Source organism: Zootoca vivipara, chromosome 6 (genome assembly GCF_965207765.1).
Source record: "Zootoca vivipara chromosome 6, rZooViv2.hap1.1, whole genome shotgun sequence".
Classification (NCBI taxonomy): Eukaryota; Metazoa; Chordata; class Lepidosauria; order Squamata; family Lacertidae; genus Zootoca; species Zootoca vivipara.
In genome coordinates, this window is record NC_142589.1 from 19,336,930 (window position 1) to 19,363,835 (window position 26,906).

The 26,906-nt window shown below is 45.4% G+C and overlaps 2 protein-coding genes across 7 annotated transcripts in view; one reads left to right on the forward strand and one right to left on the reverse strand.

The window, feature by feature from the left end:
* WRAP73 (WD repeat containing, antisense to TP73) overlaps nucleotides 1–18,117 on the reverse strand; it is a 33,920-nt gene extending 15,803 nt beyond the window's left edge. For 2 of the 4 annotated variants that reach the window (XM_088671678.1, XM_088671677.1), the window contains exons 1-3: nucleotides 5,369–6,417; nucleotides 3,276–3,428; nucleotides 1,658–1,774 (exon numbers count right to left, since the gene is read on the reverse strand). In XM_088671678.1, coding sequence (XP_088527804.1) covers nucleotides 1,658–1,774; nucleotides 3,276–3,428; nucleotides 5,369–5,437 — 339 coding nt within the window. In that variant the 5' untranslated portion in view covers nucleotides 5,438–6,417. Of the gene's footprint in view, nucleotides 1–1,657; nucleotides 1,775–3,275; nucleotides 3,429–5,368; nucleotides 6,429–7,334; nucleotides 7,539–18,036 lie in introns of those variants that run through there. The other 2 variants (XM_060276163.2, XM_035117822.3) reach the window with 2 other exon arrangements.
* The window catches only part of TP73 (tumor protein p73), a 91,864-nt gene continuing 79,204 nt past the window's right edge, over nucleotides 14,247–26,906 (forward strand). The window contains exon 1 of one of the 3 annotated variants that reach the window (XM_088671676.1): nucleotides 14,247–14,265. The gene's annotated coding sequence lies outside the window, so the exon portion shown is untranslated. Of the gene's footprint in view, nucleotides 14,266–26,194; nucleotides 26,312–26,906 lie in introns of those variants that run through there. The other 2 variants (XM_060276161.2, XM_060276159.2) reach the window with 2 other exon arrangements.

Sequence of the window (26,906 nt, forward strand, 5' to 3'; positions counted from 1 at the left end):
AGCACTGTAAGCACGTGGGGGACACTGGCAGCAGAAGAGACCAAAATGAGCAAAGGGACAGAGCGACCTCCCTTTGAGGAAAGGATGTAGCATTCGGGACTTCTTGGTTTGTAAAAAGGCAAGTTAAGAGGTGGCATGGTAGAAGTTTAAAAAATTATGCATGGCCTGGGGAAAGTAGAAAGAGAAAAGTTTTTCTCACTTTCATCACACTAGAACTCGTGGATAACTGATGATGCTAAAAGATTCAGGACAGATAAAAGAAAACACTTCTTCAGGCAGCGCATAGTTAAACTATGGAACTCACCCCACACAGGAGACAGGGAAGGCCACCAACTTGGATGGCTTTAAAAGAGAATCAAACAAATTCATGGAGGCTATGCTCTGCTTCCATGGTTGGAGGCAACACTGCTTCTGAATACAGTAAGCCCCCAACTTACACACATTTAACTTGTGCACACTGAGCTTAACACGTGTGACAAAGCGGGTGGAAAGGGGGCTGGGTTCCGGGGGGGGGGGGCAAATGACTTGGGCAATCCAATCCCCCATTGAACCCAGTGGGTTTTGACTATACATGATTTTGGCTTTAGGCACGATTGCCAGGAACATAACCCCTACGTAAGCTGTGGGCTTACTGTACCAGTTGCTGGAAACCACAGGACAGGGGAGTGCTCTTGCACTCAGGTCCAGCTTGCAATTTCCCACAGGTATCTGGTTGAGCTGTGAGAACAGGATGCTGGATAAGATGGGCCACTGATCTGATCCAGCAGGCTCTTCTTAGACAGTTGAGGAAAAGCATCCGACGGGCTCTAATGCAATACGGGGGGGGGGGGGATATCCTTCCCAAACTAGCCCTTCAATTCACTCAATAAGAAAAACAGAAAGGTGTTTTCTCTCTCTTCCTTTTGGAACATGTCCACATTTGGGGAATTAGAGAACAGTCCCAAGCAGAGACTCTCCACAACAGGCCTTCACTTCACACATACATCTAACTGACTGCATATTTGGAGATGGAAATAAGCTTTCTCCGAGATTCGGTAAGAAAGTGACCCTGTATTTTCTGACATGTGTTAGGGGGGGGGGAGGTTCACCATGTGCATGGTGACCTGCACAAAGCCATCTCAAGCTACTGTGCCATATTAAAAATATCAGTGGGAGAATAATTCCAATTCTAATTTGTATATTGCTTTGAAGTGTCCATATGCATCAATCACCTCAGTAGTCCTTACCTGTGAGGTAGCTCAGTAACATGCACATAAATCCAAAATAAAAAAAAGTGGCTGAGATAGTGGTTTAATTAAATTAGTGGTGGTGAACAAGGAAACAAAGACTTCATGGCTCACTAATCCTGTTCTTGGCTACTAAACAATGCATCAGTCCTCAGGAGAGCTGGAGATAATGTTTATGATTCCTTATATACCCAAGATTATGTGACTAAAATCTGAGACTTGTTACCTTTCTTTGTTGTATTCTCCTGCAAAGAATATTAAAGGAGCCTTTCCTTAATCATGCAGCCGCACTTTTTTTTTAAAAAAAAAAGGTCTCACAAGTACAACTTAGCAGCACGCTGCAGCTTTAAGAGCTTCAAGCTATTTTAGGGACTAGGATGTAGACAGTAACATTTGATATCTTAGAAGAGCAGCCCCAATTTCACACTTACGTGGAACTCTGTAGTATTGAGAATGTGACGGCCATCCGGACTCCAGCAAGAAGCCACTAGTCCCGCTGAGCCTTCATCGATCTTGCAGTGCCAGTCAGGCTGCTCCAAGGACCAGACCTAAGCCAAGGGAGGAAGAAGAGTCAGGTCAGCACTGACTTGAACAAGGCACCCAAAGCCCTACCAGCTTCCTCTCAAGGATCACTCTTCAACAGAAAAAGACAAGCCCACCAACAAAAGACCATGAAAGACTGGCGCTGGATCCCACTACAGAGGTAAGCCTTTTCTTCTTCTTCTTTACATTCAGTTAGATCCACAAAACTATTCCAAAAGAGCGTCTGTAAAGATCAAGAAGTTTGTTGTGGCACAGGATTGTACTGTATAGGCCTCCAGTAAAGATGGTGGCTGTCTTTAAGAGATCTGGACCACAATATATTTGTTTGACTTTAAAGATGCCATAAAACTCTGATATTATTAAAGACCCACCACACATTAAAATTTCAAAAAATTGAAAGGGTTTGCTTAAATTATTTTTTGTTTATTGAATTTACATACTGCCCTATTTATATGGTGCTTTTCAGATGCAAAGTGCTTCACAACAGGCTCACACTTACCAAGTTGCCTGTGGTAAGCATAATAATAATGATAATGATAATAATTTATTTTTTATTCCTGGCCATCTGGCTGGGTTTCCCCAGCCACTCTGGGCGGCTTCCAACAGAAGAATAAAATAATCAATTAAAGATTAAAACCCTCTCTAAACAAGCATGAATCACCTCCAGGTGACCAGGCAGGGAAATTTTATAACTGGTCTTTCATTAAGCATGACGTTGTTTCACTAAGTATATGTGAGCCATTAAAATAAAATGTATGGGCTAGGCAGTTTTGTGAAATTACTTTCAAGTCTGCTTTGCTAAGCATCACCTTGATGGTCCACCACTGCTATTCCCAGTTTGCAAATGATGACACCAAGCAAGTCTGGAAATCACCTGGGTCCTTAACTCAGCTGCCCAGCCCAGTCATTGTCCACAGGACTGAAAGCAGCTGTTTCTTTCTGAAACTAGTGAAACCCTAAGGCTACTTAAAAACCACAATTTTGCATCAGGGAGTGTAGTTCTGCGGTTTGTTGGTTTGTTTGTTTCTGGAAAAGACATGCTCTTTTCAACCTTTTCAATCTAGCTCAGTACTGTCTAAAGTGACTGGGAGCAGCAATACAGGATTTCAGGGAGAAGTCTCTCTCAGCCCTACCTGGAGATGTCAGTGGTTGGACTTGGGATCTTCTGCATGCAAAACAGAGATGCTCTGCCACGGAGATATGGTCCTTCCCCTAAACATTAAAACTTCTAGTCCTCATGTTTCTGAATAAAGACCTGATATTAATAGGAAGCAGCTTTAAACAGGGTCAGGCCAGCGGTCCATCCACACTAGGCTGGTAGAGGCTTTCCATGGTTTCAAGAAGAGTCTACCATCCCTATCTAAAGATGCCAGTTTGAACTTGGGGCATTCTGTATGTAAAGTGCATTTGTTTCCTCAGAACCTGTATTAAATACTTGCTACTTAACACCATCAGTTTAGAAACTGGCAAGTTCCAGAAAAGAAAGCATATTACATGGGTGCCCACCTGCACAATTCCACGCTTGTACATTGCACATAATATAAAAAGAGAATCTGAAGACCACTCAATGTGCTGGATTTGGTCTAGGCAGGTGAAGAGCTGCAGAATTTGGAGAGTGTTTACATCACGAACCACCAAACGATACTGCACACCTGAGGCCTGAATAGAACAAAAAATGAATAGCTTAGCTGAGGCGCTTTAGCTCAGTGACAGGGGGCAAAATTATTTCAGATGCGATTCCTAAATCCTCTAGTATTAGAGACAGGAGAAACCATCAGAAAACCTGTAGAACAAGATGAAAGCTCTTCAAAATATAGACTGATGACATACCGAAGACCTGTCAAGCAGTAAAAATAACTGATTTGTCAATTGCCAATTAATATATTAAATGTACCTGTTTTACAAATTTCAATATAGGTGCTTATTTGATATAAAATGAAGTGTAAGAAAAATATCTTAGGTTTTAATAGGAGCTGCCACTCTTACCACAGGGACTGCAAAAGAAAGGCAATCTTTCATACTTTCTTTTGCATTCCCTACTTTGTAACACAGCAAAACAACACATACACAAAGATTTTTAGACCTGATAGATTTTCTGATGAGCTTCAGTAACTACAAGCCCTGAAATTTAGAGTCAGCTCCCAAACCTTTGTAGGGTTTTGTAGTCGTTTAATAGGGTTTTGTAGGATGAATCCTGCATTTTGTAGGGCCCCTCAAACCAGGGGACATAGGTATCCCCCAGAAAGCCAACTTGGTCTGGTTCGTAGTTAATGAAACTCTCCTGATGGCTTTAGTGGAAGTCTCTACCCCCATACACATAGCTTGGTTCACACATAACTTCAGCCAACGACACAGAAACTATTCTTAGGCCTATGCAGGACAACCAATGCAATAAATGTGGCGGCTTCTCCAACTGTAACTGTCACATCACACAAGCTTCAGTTGCTGAAGCTCCCTTTTCATGTAACTATTACAGGTTCAGAAGCCCCCCTCCTCTTTTATATCTGAACACCTTTGGTTTATGCACTCCTCCTCCTCTTGAACTTCCTCGTCCTTGGCAAAGCATTGTTTGTCATTTCATCAGAACAAGGCAAACTATGGTTTGCTACAAAATAGGAAGTGCAGCTGGGGGAAAGAGGAACCCAAAATTGTTCATTTAAACCAAACGGGGGCATTGGAATAGGTCAGTGGGGTTGATGCTCCAAAGAAGCAATGCACAGGACTGCAACTCTAAACAACTACACCAGTTCTGCATACCCGTGTTTCTCATATTATAAGACCCATGTTTCTCATATTATAAGAAATATAAGTCTTATATTTATTTTTTCCGCAAAAAAAAAACACTATGGCTTATTTTCAAGGGATGTCTTATTTTTTTCCTCCTCCTCCTGCCTCGGCCGGCATTGCTGCTGCGCCTATCACTAGGTCTTATTTTCGGGGTATGGCTTATATTCCTTGAATGCTTAAAAATCCTGCTATGGCTTATTTTATGGGTATGTCTTAAAATATGAGAAACAGGGTACTAATGTCGCAGTAAACGTGCACTTCTGCAGATATACTACAAGGCAAAGATTTCACATCATCATAATCCAGGTTGTTAGAACTACTAACCAAACATAGTAATAAAAGCTTATAAATTAAAAGACAAGACATATTAAGTAGGAAAGAGAAGGGGGGTCAAAGGTGGCGCTGATTAAAATGGTTGTTATTTAAAATCAGTCAATGTATAATTCAATATTACTATGCACATCTTCTGGGAAGAGATTTTTCTGGGGTCATTTAAAAACAGTTAAGAATTTAATGGGCAAATGTCATACAAGGTTGCTAACTAGGTGGAAAGGCTCGTTTTATGGATGCTGCCCTCCTCAGCATGAATCAGATACTGTTTGGCTAAGGCTGTCCCAACATAAAACTGAGTAACAAGAAAATCATGTGTGTTATCATCAAATAACAAAGCCACCCCTGGTCCCCACATCTTCCATTCCTTCCCTGAATCCACAGCCAACCCTCCTGTCCGTCCACTCTTAGTCCTTGCCCCCCCCCACCAACCCGTTATCTGTAAAATAGACACACACAGCACACCACAAGGCTAAGCTCACCAAGCATTTTCCATCCGGAGAGAACCTGCACAACTGACTGGAGAGTTTAAATACCTCGGAGAAATTCATGTTGACCAAATAACAAGGGAGAAGGGGAGCCTTGCGAATGAGCAGGACCAAATCTAGTCTCCCAAGGGCGGAAGGCCCGTTCCTCTACCTTGTTGTATGTAGAGGCTAAGGAACAGGGAGCTTTCACATTAGAGTTTTGCTCCAAGCAGAGAGCGATGTTCAGTGTAAGGGCTCTGTCCTAGGGAGCAGATCCTGGGAAAGATGCCACTTTCCATAAAGAAAGGTGTATGAGTGTGGGTGAAGGGGTGATATGAACTACCCCAGCCTTGGGAAATATATAATACAGAGGTATCCGGAATAGTAGAGACTTGCCCACAGGATGCTGTATTTTGAGAAGTCTCAGAAAGTAGGGGAGGGGGACACATACAGAGGGAAAGAAATTTTCAAAATAAAAACACAGCCTCAAAGGAGAAGGTGCTGCCCATCAATGTCTAGGAGATGGAGGAGGGTGAGAATTTGAGTAAGAGGAGGGGGGACCCCAAGGAAGGAGTGGATGACTCCCCCGCCCAAAAACCCCCAAACCTTGCAGATATATAATATATATCATTATCCCCAATAAAAGAAAACAGGGGAGAGGTCCTCCTCAAAGGTGTTGAATGCAACTCTTAAGGGGGGGGTGAGGGAGATCTGGTCTTTGAAGTGAGGAAGAAACTGGGGCAACCCTATGATACTCCTCACAAACCCTCCCCCCCCCCAAAAAAAGAACAATACAGGGGAAGTGAGAAGTGGCCCACCCAGCCAGCCACCCTTCTGCGCAAAGGGGGCTGATTTGTAAGGCGCCCCCGCTGCCACCTCACTGACAGAGGAGATAAGACCACCACCCAAAAAAACCAGGCCCCCCTCTCTCTCTCTCGGGGGTGGGGTGGGTGGGCAGTGGAATAGGGTGGGGGAAGGGGAAGGTGCAGCTGCCGAGGCGAAGAGGCGGCCTCGCGCCCGCTTCAAAGCCGCCCGCCAATCAACCGGCTCTTCCCGGGCCGGAAACAGTTATCCGCTCCCTTCCGGAAAAGGCACGGGGTGGGGAGGAGGCCGCGAGGCACGCTGGGAGGTGTAGTTCTGTAGCGCGGACTGTCGAGCTGAAGGTTGCAAGCTAGGAAGGTCGGCCAAGGAGTTGTCAGCTGGCCGGATTGCAGGGAAGGGGAGGCTGCTTTTATTGTTGATGATAATGATGATTCCACTAGGCCAGTAGGGGAGATAGATAGGGGTGTGTGTGTGTGAATATATGTGCAGTATACACACACACACACACACACACACACACACACACACACACACAATAATACTATATCTAGATATAGATATAGATAAAGCAGTATACTGGTTAGAGAATCAGATCCGGGAGAGAGACCAGGGTTCAAATCACCCCACCGGGGCATGAAGCTTGCTGGGTGATCTTGGGGGTGGGGGGAGTCTCTGCTTCTTAGTCTTCTAGCCCATTTTGCAGAGTTTTATTATTAAACCACAAAATCATAGTGTTGGGTTTTTGGATACAATTTCGATACAATGGTGAAAGACTCTCTTTCGGTTCCAGCATTGGGGCCAACACACTCAGGAAAGTTACCAGCTTGCTCAGGTTTGCCCAACTCATACTCTGCACTCATCTGTCTTTCTCATTTGCGGAGGAAAGATCAACTAAGAGAAGGTAGTCTATGGCCTACAACGATGGTAAGAGTTGGAAGGGGCCTCAAGGGTCATCTAATCCTCAACAGTGCAGGAATTGCACCTAAAAAAGAATCTCTGACAGGTAGCCACCCAATAAGGGTCATGGGTTCGAGCCCCACGTTGGGCAAAAGATTCCTACATTGCAGATGACCCGGGTGGTCCCTTCCAACTTTACAATGCTGTGATTCTATGATTCTGACCTCTGTTTAAAAACCTAAAATGAAGGAGAGTGCCCCACCTTCCTAGGAAGTCCTTTCCACTGTCAAACAGCTCTTAACATTTTTCCTAATGTCCAGTCGGGATCTCCTTTCTTGTCCTTTGAATCCATTGGTTTGGGCCCCACCCTCTGTAGCAGTAGCAAACAAGCTTGCTCCATCTTCCATGTGGCAGCCCTTCAGATATTGGAGTGTGGAGGGGGACAAACAATGTATCCCACCTTGAGCTGTATGGAGAAAAAGGTCGGATGGAAATGCAATAAATAAATAAATAAAATAATATGGCATTTCAGCCATAAACAGATAAAATCCACTCAATGACAATTCAAACAAGGGCTGTAGCTTGGTGATAGAACAATTTGTTTTGCATGCAAAACGTCCCAGGTTCAGTCCCGGACAACTCCAGAAAGGGTTGGAGGACTTTTTCCTGAAAACCCAGAAAGCTGCTGCCAGTCAGTGTAGAAAATATAGAGCTAGTTGGACCACTGCTCTGATTTGGCAGCTTCCTCTGTTCCTGTTTAAACTGCATTTCATCAAGAACCACAGCGTCAACTTTGCAGGTAGAAGCTCCCAGTGTCTCTGAACAAGGCTGGGAATGTCTCCTGTCTGAAACCCTGCACAGCTTGCTGCTGCCTGTCAGTGTAGACACTACCAAGCTAGATGGACCAAAATTCTGACTCAATATCAAGCAGTTTTCTGGGTTCCTAATTAAGTTTTCAAGGGAGAGCCATAGCTCAGTGGTGAAGCATCTACTTTGCGTGCAACAGATCGCAGGTTCGATCCCTGGTATATCCAGACAGGGCTGGGAACCTTGAAGAGCCGCTGCCAGCAGTCAGTGTAGTACTGAGCTTGATGGACCCAAACCTCTAGTTCTATGTGGTACTTCTGGTAGAGTACTGTGCATGCATTGCATGCCAAAGAAGGTCCCAGATTCAGTCTCCAGATAGGGATTGGAATGCCCCCTCTGCCAGTTATTTTCCTAATGGAGAAATGCTGCCCTGCTTTCCCGCTCAGCAAACAGGAAAAAAAAAACCCACAAGCAATTCCCGGGAAAGAGCGCGCCACCTTCCTAACGATCATCTGGGCAAACAGAGCTGCTCCGCCCCCAGCTATTTCTTTCTCTCTCTCTCTCTCTCTCTCTCTCTCTCTCTCTCTCTCTCTCTCTCTCTCTCTCTCCTCTCTCTCTCTCTCTCTCTCTCTCTCACACACACACACACACACACACACACACACACACACACACACACCACCAGTCCATTCGTCGCCCTTTAATTCCCAATACAATTTAAAACCCAGCCAAAAATTTCCTTCTCCCTCCCACCCTCTCTCCTCTCCGTCCGATTTGCTCCGATCATGCATCCACAACCTGGATCCGATTCTTATGACAAACTCACTTTTCAGTCCTGTGCATGTTTTCTTGGAAGTCCTGTATTCAGGAAGGTTTACTCCCAGAGAAGTGGGCGCGTAGGATGGCAACCAGACTGAGGCTGAGCCAGTGTTTTTTTTTGGGGGGGGGAGTGTTCGCAAAAATGAGAGCGGTTTTTCCTCTCTATCTTTAATCGAAAGAGGTAGGCTATAATTATTTATTAGAGACAAAGAAAGGAAGTCAATGGGGTTTATACCTTCCTTCTTCCCATTACTCGGAAGTAAGTCCCGCCGAAATCAATGGCACGTGCTCCCAGGTAATGCGTGCCTAGTCAACATGGGTGTAGCCAGGGGGGGGGCAGGCCTTTTGTTTTGGGGGGAGGAGGATAACCTCAGTTAGCAATAAATTTTTATTTATTTTTATTGATGGGTGCATCTGCCCCTCCCCCTACGCCCATGATAGCAGGTACCCTGCAGTGCTGCAGGTATGTGAACTCACATTTTCCTGACGCCACGAGCATGTATTTCTTCTTTTGAGGTTAGGTCGGTGTGCCTATGCAGTGGTGGCCAAACTTTTTTCCAAGAGGGACAGATTTGATGAAGTGAAGGGCCGTGGGGGCCGACCAAAGTTGCTTTTTTGGAGTTGAGGGTTTTTTTTAAAAGGATTTTACCCCAGGAAATAAACTGCCACAGGGGCCGGATTAAACCGACCGGCGGGCCGGATTAGGTCCCCGAAACGGACTTCGGACATGCCTAGCCTATTGAGTTCTAGTCTATGACGAGCTTCAGTCCATTAATTTCAATGATTCTACTCTGAGTAGGACCGGACCAAAGCATTATACAAGGCACATCATGGCTTCCTCAAGGGATAAAAAGTCCCAGAGTTCATGTTTCATACATTAAAAAGCCTCCAAATGTCCATATTATTGCCTATGTGTGTGTGTGTTTTGAAAGTCTTTGCTGGGTGCATATGTAATAAAGTTATGCATATATTGATTGGTTGTATTTCCAATGCTGCTTTTCATTCAAATGAAGCCTAAAGCGGCTTACAAACAATAAATAACAATAGAGTGAATCGTATAACATAATCATATAAAATAACAAATCAACAGAAAAACAACACAGCAGCAACTAAAAAAAAATAAGCTAAGCATCCCAATCACAGCAAAAGACATATTATATGATTAAATAAACAGCAGCTAATAAATAAGCTAAGAATTGCACGGCAGCCATAATAATATCTAAAAATTTATCTAGAAAAATGGAAACTACTCAGGTGAAGTAAGTGCTATGCCTCAAACATATCTCCTAAAGTGCCTTACTAATAGCTTTGCAGCGAAACTCCATCCTTGACAATTAACAGGGACGCCTCGCTTGTACTCTCCCTCTTAAATAGTGATGGAGGCAACTGAGGGGCAGTAAAGGCAAGTGACGGTCCAAATCGGAGCTGGGGAACCTGCTTCTCCCCAGATGTTGCTGGACTTTCAACTCCCATCAGTCCCAGCCAGCATGATCAATGGTTAGGGGCTATGGAAGTTGGAGTCACGGGGAAATCAGCCAGGCACTTCCACTATATCATCCCAACTCCATGACCAGAAGCCAGCGGGGCTTTAGCGATCCCTATAAACACCGGAAACAAGTGCCATTGAACTCAATGGGGCTTCGTTTTGAACTGACGTGTATAGGGCTCCATTGAATCAAATGGGAGAGCTCACCTTCTGCTGAAATGGCAAGGCTGTGATTGCATCGTAGCCCTTCTAGTCAGGGCTTCGACCTGATTTCGCAGATGTCAAACTTGCCTGCAAATCCAGACTTTTTTTTTCTTTTTGCTTGAAAGCTGATTCTCCACATCCGTGGGTAGGAGGGGTTGTTTAGCGGAGAGGGGCCCTTTGTGTGTGGTCAGAGGTCCTGTTTGCTGCTTTCTCGTTGTTCCGGTTCTGAATGATGAGCCTCAACGTTAGTGGTGATATTTTACTATTTATTTCGTGTTATTACTATTGTTGCTGCTGTTCTTTCGAAAGGACAGTTTGAGAAATAATGAAATCCCGTTACAGGAAGTTCAACCGTGAAATCACGACTACTCAGAACTAAGTCCATCGAGTTCAATGGCTTTTACTCCCAAGTAAAACGGGGTTGGAGGGCTTTTAGTTGTTCACTTTCTTTCTTTCTTTGTCCGGGAGAAAATTGGGTTCTGCCACCCTCTTGCAAATTTTTATAGAGCACTTCTCGCGTTCAAATTCTGCTGAGTTAAGTGGGTCAGATTTATTTCTGAATTAAAGCTGCATTCTGAAAAGTGCGTTCCCATTCAAAATTTTTGTTGTTCTATTCGTTTTACTATCTGTTCCAGCCCGGATTTCTGCTCCTCTTTGGCCACATCAGGGCCCCGAGGGCGGCTCACGTGCATTAAAACAGCCTTCGCCAACCTGGTGCCCTCCAGAGGCCATTTGAAGTACAACTCCCACCAGCCCCCTGCCAGCACCTGCTCATGGGAATTGTAGTCCAGCAACATCTGGAGAGCACCAGGTTGAAGAAGCTGCATAAAAACAAGAACATCTAAATATGGATAAAATATTGACAGGACCAGAGTCTCACTTTTTCATCAAGCGTTCTACCAGGGTCCTGACATTATTACTAGTTATGACTTATTAAATAACCATAACCAGTGATTTTTAATGGGCTGTCGTTTTTTGTGTGGTTTTTAAAAATAGATTTCGTGTATTACCGCCTTGCGGCCTGTGCAAAGGTATATAAGTCACCTGAAGGTAGGAGTGGATAAAATATAACAACTTTAAAAGCAGCATCTTAATGCGAATAATACGATTTAATACAGAACAAACGGCAATCTATGCGTTGCACCCGATGCTAGTCCTCCTCAGAGCAGACCGTTTGGACATGACTAACAGGTTCATTCATTTCACTGGGTCTACTCTAAGCAGGACTTAGTTGGCTACACGCGAACTTAGAGGCCAGAGTCCCCACCGACCGTACTGATCGGACTCGCTCCGCCGTGGTAACGACGCTTGCCCCCGTTTACACCTGATGTGGAACACTTTGATTCGGATTGATCCTTGCAGCAGGGTCCAGCAATCCCGTCTATCTTGAAACATTCTGCATGCCATTTCGGCCCTGCGCTGCTGTTTTGTTGATGTCTCGAATCTCACTTCGCCGCCCCTCCCAATTTATTTATTTTTGCATCCACACGGGGCTCTGCGCTCTCCGGCTGCGGGTTCTTTTGGCGCACGGGCTAATTTGACACACGACCAGCGCTGGCAGAGTTAGGCAATTGCCGCCACCCCCTCCACCCGCCTCTATAATAAGCTCAAATAAACAACAAATGAACACCAAGGAAGAAGGGGGGAAACACCCTCAAAAACACCCACAAAGGAAGGGATCCACCAGGAACCCGCAGCAAGCTGCAAAACCGCCTGCGATCCCGGAGCAATTTCCAAAAAGGTACATTCACGTCTACATCTATATTTATATATGGCCTGATTGATGGGGGGTCCCCATTAACAGTGGCGTGTTTTGTTTTGTTCCATAAAAAAAACAATAGAGAATTCCGTTTGTTTAAAAACAAACAAATCTGTGTGCATTTTCGTTTCTTCTGTGCTTAAAAAATAAATAAAGCCACAGCCTTCGACGGCTATTCAACCATTGGGGAAATGTTTAAAAGAAAACTCCCAGGAGGAGGAGTGGGTTGGTGTGTGTCTCTCTCTGTGTGTGTTAGTTTGCAAGAGGGCGAGCCGAGCATCGTAATAAATTGCTATGATAAAAGATGGACTTTAAAGAGTTGGAACAGGGGAAGGGTAAGGTAACTTTTTTTATAATTTATAATGATAAACATTGGAGGGGAGAATCTTTTGCGATTTGAGAAGCAAGCACGGGTAGGTGCTGCAGGAAAGTCCATGATGTGTACGCGTGTGTGTGTGTAAAGAAATAGGATGGGATCAGGAACAGGAGGGGTGGCATGATCGCAGAGATCAATGTAAACAGATCCCTTTGGCATACAAAACATCGGGTGTCGTTTAACCTACATGATAGCAATTTCCCCCCTGGAGTGCAATGCGAACAGTGCCTACCTACTCAGAAGTAAACCGTATTGTATCCGATGGGGAGGTGCGGCTAGGATTGCAGCCTCGATTTGTCAATAGATGTCTAAAATCCTGCTTCCCCTCCAACCCCCCAACCCCCCACTACCACCACCCGGTTATGTGGGTTGCAGTCAGACGCTTCGGATTCTGTAGTTCCTGAACCGCCTCCCAAATTTGAAACAAGCGTGAGGTATAAATGGTGCGGAAAGGAAGGTCTCTAGTTCATGAATTCGCAAACAGAAACCCCAAAAGAGGAGACCATTTTCTCCTTTTGCTGCTGTCCTGCTTGGCACGCGTGTGTGTGAGGTATCTGGCCATGGGCGTCTACGGGGTGCAAGGAGGGCACCCCACTTACCCACCCATGAACCATAATTTCCAGATCCGCCCCCATCTTAAAAAAACGTTTTTAGCATTTGTAGAATGCAAAATATGCAAGCAAGATTCTTCTATTAAAAAAAAAATTAGGGGTGAGAAATTAACCTAGACCCAACGAAAAAAATATTGCGGATACCCAAGTGCCCACTTTGAGTGACAATTGCCAAGCTGAATTACCTATATACCTATTTGACATAGAGTGAAACGCAACCCCACCCCATAGTTCAAAAGTAAGTCCCACTGAGATGTATCTAGCTAAGTCCTACAGAGAGTTAAACCTATTAAGGGTCCTTAGTTACCATGGCTGTATTCAATGTTAAGACTAACATTGTCTAAAACCCGCTGAATGTAATCAACGGGATATTTAGCAAGGTGATATTGAAGCCAGCATTAGAAGGGAGAGGTCTAACCACATCTGCGCAGAAGTAAACCGCATTTAATTCAGCCGGGTTTATTCCCAGGAATGTGGGGTTATGATTGCAGCAGCTCTAGGGTTGCATCCAACCAATTTCCAGTCAGAGGCAGACCCACTGAAATTAACGGGCCTAAATTAAGCATGCCCATTAACTTCAATGGGTTTACTCTGAGCAGGATTCGTATGAGCTGCAACCCATAGTCTACGGTCCTCATCCACCTGACTAACTTCTGAAGAGACAAGAGTTAGGATTGTGCCTGTTTGTCAATGAACATGGGAATAGAGAAGGTAGTTTATCTGCAACAATGAAAGATGCTTGTCGTAGGTTAGTTTGGGTGTGGGCGATGTAGGTGGGAGAGTTGCCTTGAGGACCTCTGTGTGAGTCTCCTCCCCATCTTTCCCCCCTCTGCCTCTCTTTCTCTGCCTTCCCGCCTGCTCAGAGCAAAAAGGCGCCTTTCCTCCTGGCTATCCGCTTCCAAGAATGCCAGGGAAGGGTTAAAAAGGCAATGCATTGGGGGAAACACCCCCCTCCCAACAACCTGGAACCAAAGAGGGAGGGGAAGGAGGGGAGTAAAGCTCCATCTCATCCCTCCCAGCCCAGGCCAAAGTCAAGTGGGGAAACAAGAGAAGACTAGATGAGCAAGCTTGGCTCTGTTGGAAGAGGGAGCCAACCTCTGTCGTGCCCCGCCCCGCCCCCCAGTCAGCCAGGTAGGGAAGGGGGAATTGGGTTAGGCGGGCAGAGGGGCAAATGGCCCTAAGGAAGGCTGGAGTGCCTGGCCAGCTGCTAGGCTAGGGTGTTTTGCTTTCTCTAATTCCTAAACTTCTCTAGTTATTTATTTATTCTGCAAATAAAGCGGGGGGGGGGGGGAGCCACAGGTCAGTGGCAGAGCATCTGCTTTGATGCAGAAGGTCCCAGGTTCAATCTTTGGCTTCTCCAGGTAGGGTTGGGAAAGACACCTGAAGAGCCACTGCCAGTCAGTGTGGGCAATACTGAGCTAGATGGACCAAGAATTTGATTTTGCATAATGTGGCTTCCAATGTACCTATGTCTTAAGAGGAGGGTCGTAGTTTGGTGGTTAGAACACCTTGCACCAGAGTTTTGGTCCCTGACATTCTGCATGTACGGCTAGGAGTCTCCCCTGTCTGAAATCCTGGAGAGCTGCTGCCAGTTAAGTGTAGGCAGTACTGAGCTAGATGGACTAATGGTTTGACTTGGGAAAAGGCACCTTTCCACAGTCCTTACTGATTTTCTTTATTTACTACATTTATACCCCTCCATTTTCCCCAAGGAGTCCAAGGCGGTAAACACGCTTTTTATTTCATCTTTGTAACAACCTTGCAAGGTAGGCAAGGCTGAGAAAGAACAACTGGTCCAAGGTCATGCAATAAGCTTCTTGGCTGAGTGGGGATTTGAAGCTGGGTCTCTGGTCTTAACCCAACATTCTTAACTGCTATACTTCCCTGGCTCTTATTTGCTTAATCCTATTTCCACCCCCACCCCCCATAAAGGAGAATCCTCTCCCCTCACACACACACACCCCGGTCCATTATATGGGGCAACCTCCTCCCCAATGCCAGTTTAACAGGGGACAAAGGGCCTTATGAAATGAAATATTACTTTTATAGAGGGATGACTTAACCAGAGTTGGATCATTGGCCTACCTAGCTCCATAGTGTCTACACTGACTGACAGCAGCCCTCTGGGATTTTTACAGGGTCCTATCCCAGCATACCTGGAGATGCCAGGGACTGAACCAGGGGCCTTCCGCATGCCAAGAAGATGTTCAGCCGTTGACACCAGTTCTAGACCACACATTTAAAGCACGTGGCTTCCTCTAGAGAATCTTGGGAACTGTAGCTCTGTGAGCAGGAAGCTACAGTTCCCACGATTCTCTGGGGGAAATAATGTGCTTTAAATGTGTGTTGAATGTATGGTGTGGATATGATCTGAGCTACAATCCTTCCTGAGGAACAGGTGGGTCAACCCTCTGCTCCAGCAAATGAAAAAGAAAAGGGCCTTGGATGGTACCTTAAAGACGGATGATAGCATCAACTAGCATCGACTAGTCCAAAAAAGGGGAAAGAAAAACAAAATCCTATGCCACAATCAAACCTGTTAGCCTTTATGTGACTTCAAGACTCTGGTTGTTTCAATAGCGAGATTCGATTCTTCGTGGGATGTTGTTTAGGACTGGAAAAACAGTGTTGGCTGCCTCCCATTGAGACTGGTAGGGTGGAAGGCAGGGAGCCCAACAGTAGGGGGCGCCATAGTCAATTATAGGCAAAGCCAACAATTTCTAGTTTTGTTCCCATCCTCTTCCTCCCTGCTGAGTTCTACAAGGGCAACACTGAGACTGAGGAGGAAGAGGAAACTGGAGGGCAGTGCCACCCCTTGGGCTGGATGTAAGTAAGAAGGCAGGTTGGTGGGAGTTGGGTGAAGGCAGACTGAGCTTGGTGGGGCAGTGCTTCATTCACCCTAGTGGACTAGCCACCAGTACTGAAAAAGTAAGAGACGTGTTGGTCCACCAAGCCTAGTGCTGTGCTGAGGAGCAGCTCCGCAAAGCCCTAACACAAGATGAGGGAACCTCAAGTCCAGGGGCTGAATAAATCACCCTCCAGGTCTTTCCATCCTGTCCATTCTCCAGTCCACAGTCCATAACTATCTGGTGAGTTTTTGCTTGGCTGGAATGTGTCCTTGGGCTCAAATGATTCCTCTTGCTTGCCTGGTTGGAGAATAGAAGGGTGTGTGAGTGTGTGTAGGCACTAGCCTCCCACCCTACCAATCAGCCAGTCTAAATATAAGTCAGGGCAGCCACTCATGCAGGGATACTGCAGGGAGCCTCCTTCCTGGATTGTGGTCTCAGTCAGCCCCAGGAGCCTTTAGTCCAGGAATAGGAGCCCTCTAGCTTTCCAGAAGTCACTGGACTCCAGTTCCCATCACCCCTACCCATTAGTCATGCCATCTGGGGCTGATGGGACTTGTAGTTTAACAACACCTGGAATACATCTTAGCTACCTCTGGCCTAAGTTATCACAGGGCACCTCCTCTCTTTGAGCAAAGTTCTGCCTGCTGTTAATGTACTGAAGAGTGATGTGCTCTTTCCCTGATAGCAGCTGTGGCAATAAAAAAATTAGGGTCCGGGACTTGGTGAGAGCAAAAGGATGCACCCCGGTTTCCCTCTCAAAAGCTCAGGTTAACACAGATGGGTTTCTGCCCAACAACAACCTTGTTGTTGGATTAGCAAACATGATTTGCCCGGAAAAGCAACCTTGCAGTCAAGAGCGAGTGATTAGCAGAGTTGGGCTTTTCCCATCAACAGCCATCCTGTTAGAGTAAGTCAGAGCGAATGAGTATCATGCATGGGTTTTCTGCCAAACAACAACCTTGTGGATCAGATCAGGGTGAGATTCACTGTTGGGCAAGGATTTGAGCAAATATCCAATACGCAGAGTCTAATATAATAAATGCTTTTGCAAATCAGTAGAAATCATAGGGGGGGATAGGTGACAGACTGTTATGATTGATGGAACTATTCAGTTTAAATATTCTTCTCTTCTTCCCCAGTACCCTTAAATTGTTTGATGGAACTGCTGATCTCTTTGATCTCCTGATTCCTTCCTTTTTTCCAACATCCGGAGAGGTAGCCATGCTACCAATATACCGGCTGCTTGGGGTTGCCAACGGGGTGCCCGTGGGCATGACAGTGTTCATGAGGACTTCCCTTGGTGACTGTGCAGTCTCTCCTGTCACATCACATGGTGTTCAGGGTGGTTAGCTCCTTCCCCTGCAATAGAGCTGAAGGAGGAAGTGAGAAGAGGGTTACTCTTTCAAACCTCCTCTTTCAGCTCTATGGACTTTTGGAGGCTCTGATCAGCCGGTGAGGCACTGAATGGAACGCAGGGTGGGGGAGAGAGAAAGGGAGCATTCTGGGATACTGTGAGGAGAAGAATGGGGAGAAAGTGGGATGTTACAAGAGGGGAGGGAAAGAACGAACACACACACACACACACACACACACACACACACACACACACACCCAGTAAAATGGGTCCTCTGGTTAATTTATTCACGAGTTTGTCTCTCCCGCGGCCGCAACCATCACCAAATCATAAATCACATCTGCATCCACTGACTACACTGAGAATATCAGTATCTCCTTGCTTTCCAAACCGATTATGGCTCAAAAACACGGATCCAAAGTACTGTACAGGTTCTCTCCCCGAGGAAGCCTGGCTGGTTGCTGTAGTTTACCCCTCACAGAGCTGCAGTTCTCAGCACCCTTAGCAAGCTAAGGTTTCCAGGATTCATTGGAGGAAAAAGAAAGGAACCTTAAATGCATGAAAACAAATCAGGACGAATACCCAAACAATAAGGCTGTCTGGATGCACCCGAAGTGATCTGTTCCAAATTGTAAGCGCAAAGCAGCAAAGGACCTGAGTCAAGAGCCCCCCCTTTAAGACAATGAGCCAAGTTTTTACCTGCAAGAGAGCGGGGCCCTCTGGGTTATCCCACACGCCCAGCCCAGCCGGCAAAAGCTTGGTGGCCCTGCCTTTGCATTGTGCAATTGTGTTACTATGGCGGTTGCCATAGAGGCTAGTGTAACCAACAAGGGGATATTGCAAGGAGCAGGTACAAAATGTAACAGAACTAGTCTAAAGAGCTTGTCCCTGGTGAAATCAGAGAAAACAAGAGCCTTCCAAAGGAGGGACAATAGCGCTGCATCTGTTTCGGGCTGTAATCTGGGGCGGAGGATCCTCCCACCTGTCACGCCTCCTCTCCCCAAGCTTGGGAAGGAGGCTCATTAAAACCACGCTTCAAAATTCCTGGCTGACTGGTCCAGAATATCTTCCCTGAGCTTCCCATTGTGGTGCCTTAAGACGAGTTAAAAATAAAACCACTGCAGCAAAAAACAACAACAACAAAACAGAAGAAGCAGAGTGCAGGAGCTGGTGGCTTCGAACTGAAGCCCAGTGTACATAACTAAAGTTGGCTTTGTATGGAGTTGTCACCCAAGACTGAGAACCTGCTTTTGAAGGTTCTCGCATAAGCAGGGTCTTCCCTGTTGTTGTTGTTGTTGTTTAGTTGTTTAGTTGTGTCTGACTCTTTGTGACCCCATGGACCAGCGCACACCAGACACTCCTGTCTTCTACTGCCTCCCCCAGTTTGGTCAGACTCATGTTGGTAGCTTCGAGAACACTGTCCAACCATCTCGGCCTCTGTCATCCCCTTCTCCTTGTGCCCTCAATTTTTCCCAACATCACGGTCTTTTCCAGGGAGTCTTCTCCTCTCATGAGGTGGCTGAAGTATTGGAGCCTCAGCTTCAGGATCTGTCCTTCCAGTGAGCACCCAGGGCTGTTTTCCTTAAGAATGGATAGGTTTGTTCTTATGGTGCTGGATGAGACTTCTGGACTTCTCAAGAGTCTCCTCCAGCAACATAATTCAAAAGCATCAATTCTTCATCGATCAGCCTTCTTTATGGTCCAGCTCTCACTTCCATACATCACTAGGGAAAACCATATCTTTAACTATACGGACCTTTGTCGGCAAGGTGATGTCTCTGCTTTTTAAGATGCTGTCTAGGTTTGTCATCGCTTTACTCCCAAGAAGCAGGAGTCTTTTAATTTCGTGCCTGCTGTCACCATCTGCAGTGATTATGGAACCCAAGAAAGTAAAATCTCTCACTGCCTCCATTTCTTCCCCTTCTATTTGCCAGGAGGTGATGGGACCAGTGGCCATGATCTTAGTTTTTTTGATGTTGAGCTTCAGACCATATTTTGCACTCTCCTCTTTCACCCTCAGTAAAAGGTTCTTTAATTCCTCCTCACTTTCTGCCATCAAGGTTGTGTCATCAGCATATCTGAGGTTGTTGATATTTCTTCCAGCAATCTTAATTCCAGCTTGGGATTCATCCAGCCCAGCCTTTCGCATGATGAATTCTGCATTATAAGTTAAGTAATCAGGGAGACAATATACAGCCTTGTTGTACTCCTTCCCCAATTTTGAACCAACCAGTTATTCCATATCCAGTTCTAACTGTAGCTTCTTGTCCCACATAGAGATTTCTCAGGAGACAGATGAAGTGATCAGGCGCTCCCATTTCTTTAAGAACTTGCCATAGTTTGCTGTGGTCGACACAGTCAAATGTTTTTGTGTAGTCAATGAAGCAGAAGTAGGTGTTTTTCTGGAACTCTCTAGCTTTCTCCATAATCCAGTGCATGTTTGCAATTTGGTCTCTGGTTCCTCTTCCCCTTTGAAATCCAGCTTGCTCTTCTGGGAGTTCTCGGTCCACATATTGCTAAAGCCTGCCTTGTACCAACCTGTAACCCTCTAACTGGAGACAGCGGCACCCGGACCCGGGAACTTCTGCATGCAAAGCGGGTGTTTTGCCACTGAGCTACGAATCCTTGACTGGCTAAGTGCATCATGAGTTGGAGGGGGTGGGGAGATGTATCCCCACTTCTGCCATGAATTCGCTAGTAAAGAAATCACAGAAGCCCTGCTTCACGGTGGATACATAACAGCAGTGTAACGTCAGCAGGATGTAGCTGGCACCATATGCCCTGTTATCATTGTGTACAGGCAGTGCCGGATTTAGGTAAAGGTAAAGGGACCCCTGACCATTAGGTCCAGTCGTGACCGACTCTGGGGTTGCGTGCTCATCTCGCATTATTGGCCGAGGGAGCCGGCGTATAGCTTCCAGGTCATGTGGCCAGCATGACAAAGCCACTTCTGGCAAACCAGAGCAGCACACGGAAACGCCGTTTACCTTCCCGCTGTAGCGGTTCCTATTTATCTACTTGCATTTTGATGTGCTTTCGAACTGCTAGGTTGGCAGGAGCTGGGACCGAGCAACGGGAGCTCACCCCGTCACAGGGATTCGAACTGCCGACCTTCTGATCGGCAAGCCCTAGGCTCAGTGGTTTAACCCACAGCGCCACCTGGGTCCCAGTGCCGGATTTACATATAAGCTAAACAAGCTATAGCTTATATAGCTATATTTAAAAGAAAAATAAACACTGGATGTACATTTCCAAAATATAAGATAAAAAACAAATAAAATAAAGCCTACATACAGCAACAGTGTTTTGTTTTGTGTAGGCTCCTATGATGTAAGAAATGGCCCCTGCCTGCTAACTTGTTCCCTAAAATATCACTGGTTTGCTCATTTCTAACAGCGACAATTTGTTGTTGACAAAGGACAACTGGACATATAAAGGACCCCATTACCTTCAGTAGCTTAGGGCCTCATCCAACCTAAATACGGCCCTGTGTACAGGGCTGGCACCAGATTTCAGGTGACCCTTGGCAGCCCACCACCATTGCCCCTCCACACATGGTTTTATGGGTTCAAATCTCCCCTCAGGCATAATGCTCACAGGGTAACCTTGGGCTCCAGGTTCCTCACCTGTAGGAGCATACAATCTGAATTTCAACACTGGGGAATAATCCCTAACAAGCAGCAGAGAAAGTCTCCTGCTTTGCGGCCCCATTCAGCTCCCTGAGTTGCCACAGAACAACATGCTCCCTGCAAGGTACCAGCTGGAGAATCAATTCACCTTTCATTGCCTTTGCCAGTTGTGCGGGCCTTTAATTGCCTGCCTGCTGCTGCTTGCAGTTCTGCTGCTCTCCAAGGAGCGCCTCTCCAGGGCTGGGTGGGGACCTTCCTGCATAATTGGGCAGGCGTGCGTACATTTTGAACTGCCGCCACTGTTTCAGTCTCCTAGGGTGTCCCCAGCTCCAGCTTGTGGCTCCACACCCGAACCAAGAGTTTGGTTTAATAGCCGGATTTCTAAAATCCAGACTTGAATTTTTGCAGTAGATCAGAGGCGAGGAGCTTCCCCCACCCCAAGGGCCACATCCCCATGGGTGGGTGGTACCTGAGGCAAGAGTGGGTGGAGCAATGAATGCAAACTTCACCTTTGTAAAAATGGCTAGAGCAATGAAATTAAATTTTACTTTTTTGTCCATAGGCTAGTTGTTCCACACATTGTCCTCCACCCAGTCAGGCAAGAGACGTTATCTGGATTCAGTCCACTGTCATTATATCAGTGATACTATTCACTAGTCCTACCCATTATAGTAGCCTGAAAGTGGTTTTGTGGTTATGGTATGTAAGAGCAATGCCCTTCAACCAGTGATGCTGAGTGAGTTCATTTCCTGAGTCCAGACAAGACAAAGTTACAATAGGCAAAGTTTCTGCAAATATTCCTCTCTGTCCTCCATCCAGACAGGCAAGCGGCATTATAGATCATAGATAGAATCATAGAGTTGGAAGGGATCCAGAGGATCATCTAGTCCAAACTTCTGCAAGGCAGGAATATGCAACTGTCCCATATGGGGATCAAACCTGTAACCTTGGCATTATCAGCACCATGCTCTAACCAACTGAGCTATCCAGGGGCTGCCATGTAACTCATTATCTGAGTTCATTTTACCTTGCACAACAGGCTAATTTCTACACCAACACCCTTCTTGGTCCTCTATCCAGGCAAGCAAGAGGTATGATCAGAGCTCAAGGCAAAACCAGCCAGGCAAAAACACTCAAGGAGAGTGTAAGGCAAGACCCATGAGAGGTGTGGCCTGAGAAGAGAGAGAGAGAGCGGCCAGGGGAAAATCCCAAAGGGCAGATAGAAAAAGGGCCCTTGGTTATGGGGCTCCCCTGCTGCATTGTAATGCCGACTAACATCCTTACACATTAATAACGGCAAACGATGTTGAATATTTTTATATTGGAAAGGAATCTGTACCACACTTAATTACATGCAACACACTTCACCAGGCAATTAAACCTCCATTTCCCCCATCCCGTCACTCATTCCCCAAAGCCTAGAAATGTCAACAAAACTCCGTTGTAATTAGAAGAGTCTCCTATAATATTTACCCCCCTTTTTTTGTACATAAAGCATGTTCCAACTTGTTCCCCGATTCTTAATTTCTGATCACGGCCAGCATCCCTGCTAATTATGGGACGTAATGAGAGAAAATCGATAACAACAGCTTGTGGAAGTTGCCCTCAGCTTTTAGGGAAAGGCTGCAAATTACAAAAGGAGAGGTAGGTAAACAAGTCACTAATTGGGTTAAAATGAGAAATTATAGAGACTCCGGGGCTGATTTTGCATATATGGCATTAGTGTAGCTTTTATATACTATGCCTATAACAACACAATAAACAGCAGTAAAATCCAATGCAACACATTACCATTTTTATAAAAAAATTTTATGGGTGCATTTGCAATTCATATTACAGGTAGTTCAAAACCAAACCAGTTTAAAATTCAATGTGCTCAGAGAAATGTGTGTATTAAATTGATGAAGATTCATACTCCCCTTATTCTCCAGAAATGTCATTCCTAAAATGAACACGACTCTATTCCAGTACTGTATGCTGAGAGCTTGCATCCACCCTCCCTGCGGGAAAGAATGCTTGTGCCTGAGTTTGCTTTTCACCTCTTCCCTCCCAGTCAATTTTCCTTTTGTGTTGTGTCACGATAGTAAGTGCAAGGGCAGGGACTGCCTTATTGATAATTGCAATCTGTTTGGGAGCTTTATTTGGCTGAAGAATGGGGTAAAATACCTTAAATAAAATAACTGTTTCCTCCCCCCAATAGAAGTCCCTGGGCGAGATCCTAGACTGAGGCATCACTTATTTTGGAGTAAACCCCATTGCATTCCAGTGAACTTTCTTCTTGAGCATACATGCTTAGAATTGCATGGTGGTTTAGTTAATTTAGCTCCAATCAAAATCAGCCTGGTGCAAGTTAGGTGATGAGAAAGGACGAGGGATAAATTCACACATCAACCTACATTATATTAGGATAAAAATGTCCTTACAAGGCAAAAATCACATTAAAAAATGAGTACAGTATATTGGAAGAAATATGCTGTAGAATGCTGATGGGTTTTTGTATGTAATAGCAAGCTGATCTCGAAATGTAGTATTCTTAAGACTGACAAAATGAGAATCAGAGAGAATTTGAAAATGGCAGCATTGCCCATCCTTGGCCATTGATTTCAGTGGGGTCAATGCTCAGCTCACTTGTTCTGGATTTGACCCAGGCACAGAGCCATAGCTAGGTGATCTTGCGCCCCTGGCAGAACCATCCAGATTGCACCCCCTATTTAAAGAAAAAGGAATGTGGCACAGAAAAATATATAGAGAAAAACAGGGCCTCCACATATCATATAAAGACCCTTTATTAAAAACCTTTTCTTATGAGGCAATAATCAATCTTTTTATTTATAGACATATTTAAAAGCCAATTTCGCGTGCCTCCCCTGCGCCTCTTGGCGGGGGCCTTCCTCACCTACCCCCAAGCTATGGCCCTGCCCTGACATTTCTTTAGGATTAAGTTGGCCTCTTCCTGAGACAAATGGGAGAGAGAATTAATTTACAGATGGAGTGATGGCGACTGGCGACCCAATCTGGCTCCAGAATATGGTAGTTCCTGATTCTGAAGATATCTCCCCCAATTAATAAAGCCTTGCATTTGCTTATCAAGTTGGGAGAAAACAGAAAAACGCTTTAGCAGCCCTCTTTCCCAGGACAGCCAAAAAACGATCAAGGGACTGGTTGTGAAATGACCTATCTGAATCAGAGAGCCACCAAAACACACACACACACACACACACACACACACACACACACACACACACACCTTGGTGCCAGACACATGACACAGGCAGAAACCCAACAGGTATGTCATTGATTGCTCATTACTGCATCACCTTACTGGTGATGGAAAAGCTTTACCAGCTAAGTTCCACCTGTTATGTAGCTCCCACAGTCTTAGATGGTGATGTGTATCATATTGCTTATCCAGTTCCCATCTTTTGCAGACAATTTAAGTGTGTGTGTGTGTGTGTGTGTGTGTGTGTGTGTGTTTAAAAAACCCCAGTAAATAATGGGATGGGATGGAATGAATTTATGGATCAGCAACATATGACACCGACACAGAAAAGAAGCAGAGGGTTGCCTCCAGCTATGTTTTACTCACCTTGAAATTAATGGACCTAAGTTAGCCATGGCCATTAACTTCAGTGGGTCTGCTATGAGTAGGACTAGCATTGGACAAAAGTAGGAGAAGTAAAATTGGCTAAGCATCAGAGCAGGGATTCCTTTGATCTGCATGGTGGTTCCATGGATCTAGTGCCGGTATAAGGAGAATGTTGCAGGATTAAGCAAAGCAGTCTGGAAAAAGAAGCATGATGCATGTGTGGGTGTGCATGTCTGTGCATTTCAAGACTTTATGCAGAAGTTTTAACAGGCCTTAGCCCCAGCTTGACCCAAAGCTTCATGTCTGCCAAATTGCTACGCCTGATGATAAGGAAGCAAAGTTGTTTGCTGCGGCTGCACAGGTCACTCTTATCCAAATAATCAGATCAGGTGTGCTTCAATAAAACAATACAGGGCTGTTTGCATGAAATGGAAGGTCCAATGTCAGGTGATCAATTTGTGCAGCCTTTGCCAACCTGGTGCCTTTCAACTAGAAACATAGAATTGTAGAGTTGAAAGGTACCCTGAGGGTCATCTAGTCCGCTTAAAAACCTCCAATGAAGGAGAGTCTACCACCCTCCAAAGCAGTCTGTTCCACCTTCAAACAGCTCTTCCCACCATAAAGTTCTCCCCATAGCCCTCCAGATGCTTTTGGGCACCAGTTCCTAGTAGCCCCAGACAACCTAGTCAGGAAACTGGAGTGCTGTGATTCCTGCATTTCAAGGGGTTGGATTAGATGACCCTTGGAGATCCCTTCTAACTCTACAGTTCTGTGATTCTAGGTTCCTCCTTCCTGGCTAAGATGGTGCCTGCTGCCAGAATTTTGCCTAGACTATTTAACCAACAAAGGCAACCACTTAATTGGATAACAATGTGATTTGAAGCACCTTTACTCAGAAATAAATTGGGCTGTGTTTGAGCGGGCTGACTCCTAAGTATGTACATACAGGATGTCAGCTGAAACATAACAGTCAGCGGCCTCTTCCAGAGCAACTATCTATTGAGCATTCATCTCCCAGATTGCTTCTACAAAGCTTACGCAGTGGTTAGATGGCATTCAGGTCTGTTCATTCAGAGGTTATCTGACAATAAACATTCATCACAATTTGCTTACACAATCTGTCATTCCATTAATCATTTACTCATCTCACACTTTTCAGTGCACTTTCTCCCAACAGTTTCCTGCTGCAGTTTCCTAACTGCAAAAAAGGAGGTCTGTTTCTTTTTCAAAGAGGCTTTGTTGGGCTGAGGCAACGGAGTACTTTAATCCACTTTGATTGCTGCGTAAACCTGAATTTCCCCAGTATGCCTTTTAAATCCCTTCTGCAAAAATACGGATAGCCTGGGAGGCACCCCAAGTTACAAAGCCAGATGTGAGCAGGGTCATATACCTATGCAGAAGGTGTTGGATGCTTTTAGGAGAGTTTTCAGGAAAAGAAAAAAAGAAAGAAAAGGGGGACCAGGTGAGGCAAGTTGTCTAGGGTTTCCGCTCCAGGGCCTGCTCTCTAATTCCTCAAGGCAGGGACATAGTTGGGGGAGTGAACAGCCCCTCCCCGCCACACTTGGCGTTCCAGGAAGGAGTGTGCGGGCCTTTGCCACACATTTCACATAGCTTTCGACAGCTCCAATGTCATCACCTAGGCGACCGCGACGCTACTTTGTCAGCGGGTGCAGTTAAATAACTCAGAATCTCAACTCTTTAGGCCTCTCTCTCTCTCTCTCTTTGAGGGAAACCCAAACTTACTGGGGGCTGCGAACAGGTAAGAGGACACATTCCCCTTCCCCTCCTTCGCTCTGCTCTAGAAACTCTTTTTTTTTTTGCTTTTAAAAGAAGGTGTGATTTGCACACTTTTGATGGTCACAATCAGATCCTGGTGTTGCAGGCTGCAATGCAAGGGAGAGGGGGTGGGGTTTGCTTCCCTGGCTAATCCCCCTCTGGCAGGAAAGATAGGTCTGCATTTTTGGATGGGGCATTAGCACTACAGCAGACACATGGCCCATTTGCAAAAGTTGTGTGTGGATGACTTGGCTCTAGAGAGTGATGCTCGCCGGCATTTGCGTTCAGCTGTTTCTATAATTTCAATAGGAATGGAAGGTTCTGCTCAGTTTTGGTTCTCTGGGGTTCTCATTTTACCCAGTCTTGAATTCAGTTGTCCTTGTTTTTGCAGCAATTTGCACTTAAAAACAACAACTCATCAGCATTTTAGCGCAAATTTCTTCTAATAAGCATATTTCAGCAAAGCAATTTCCACCAATACATGCATTTGCACACACGCTTTCTGCCCAAGTATCTGCCCTTTTTTTGTACACATTACTTGGATGGAAACCTGCATTGCAAAATCCAGACACATGTGA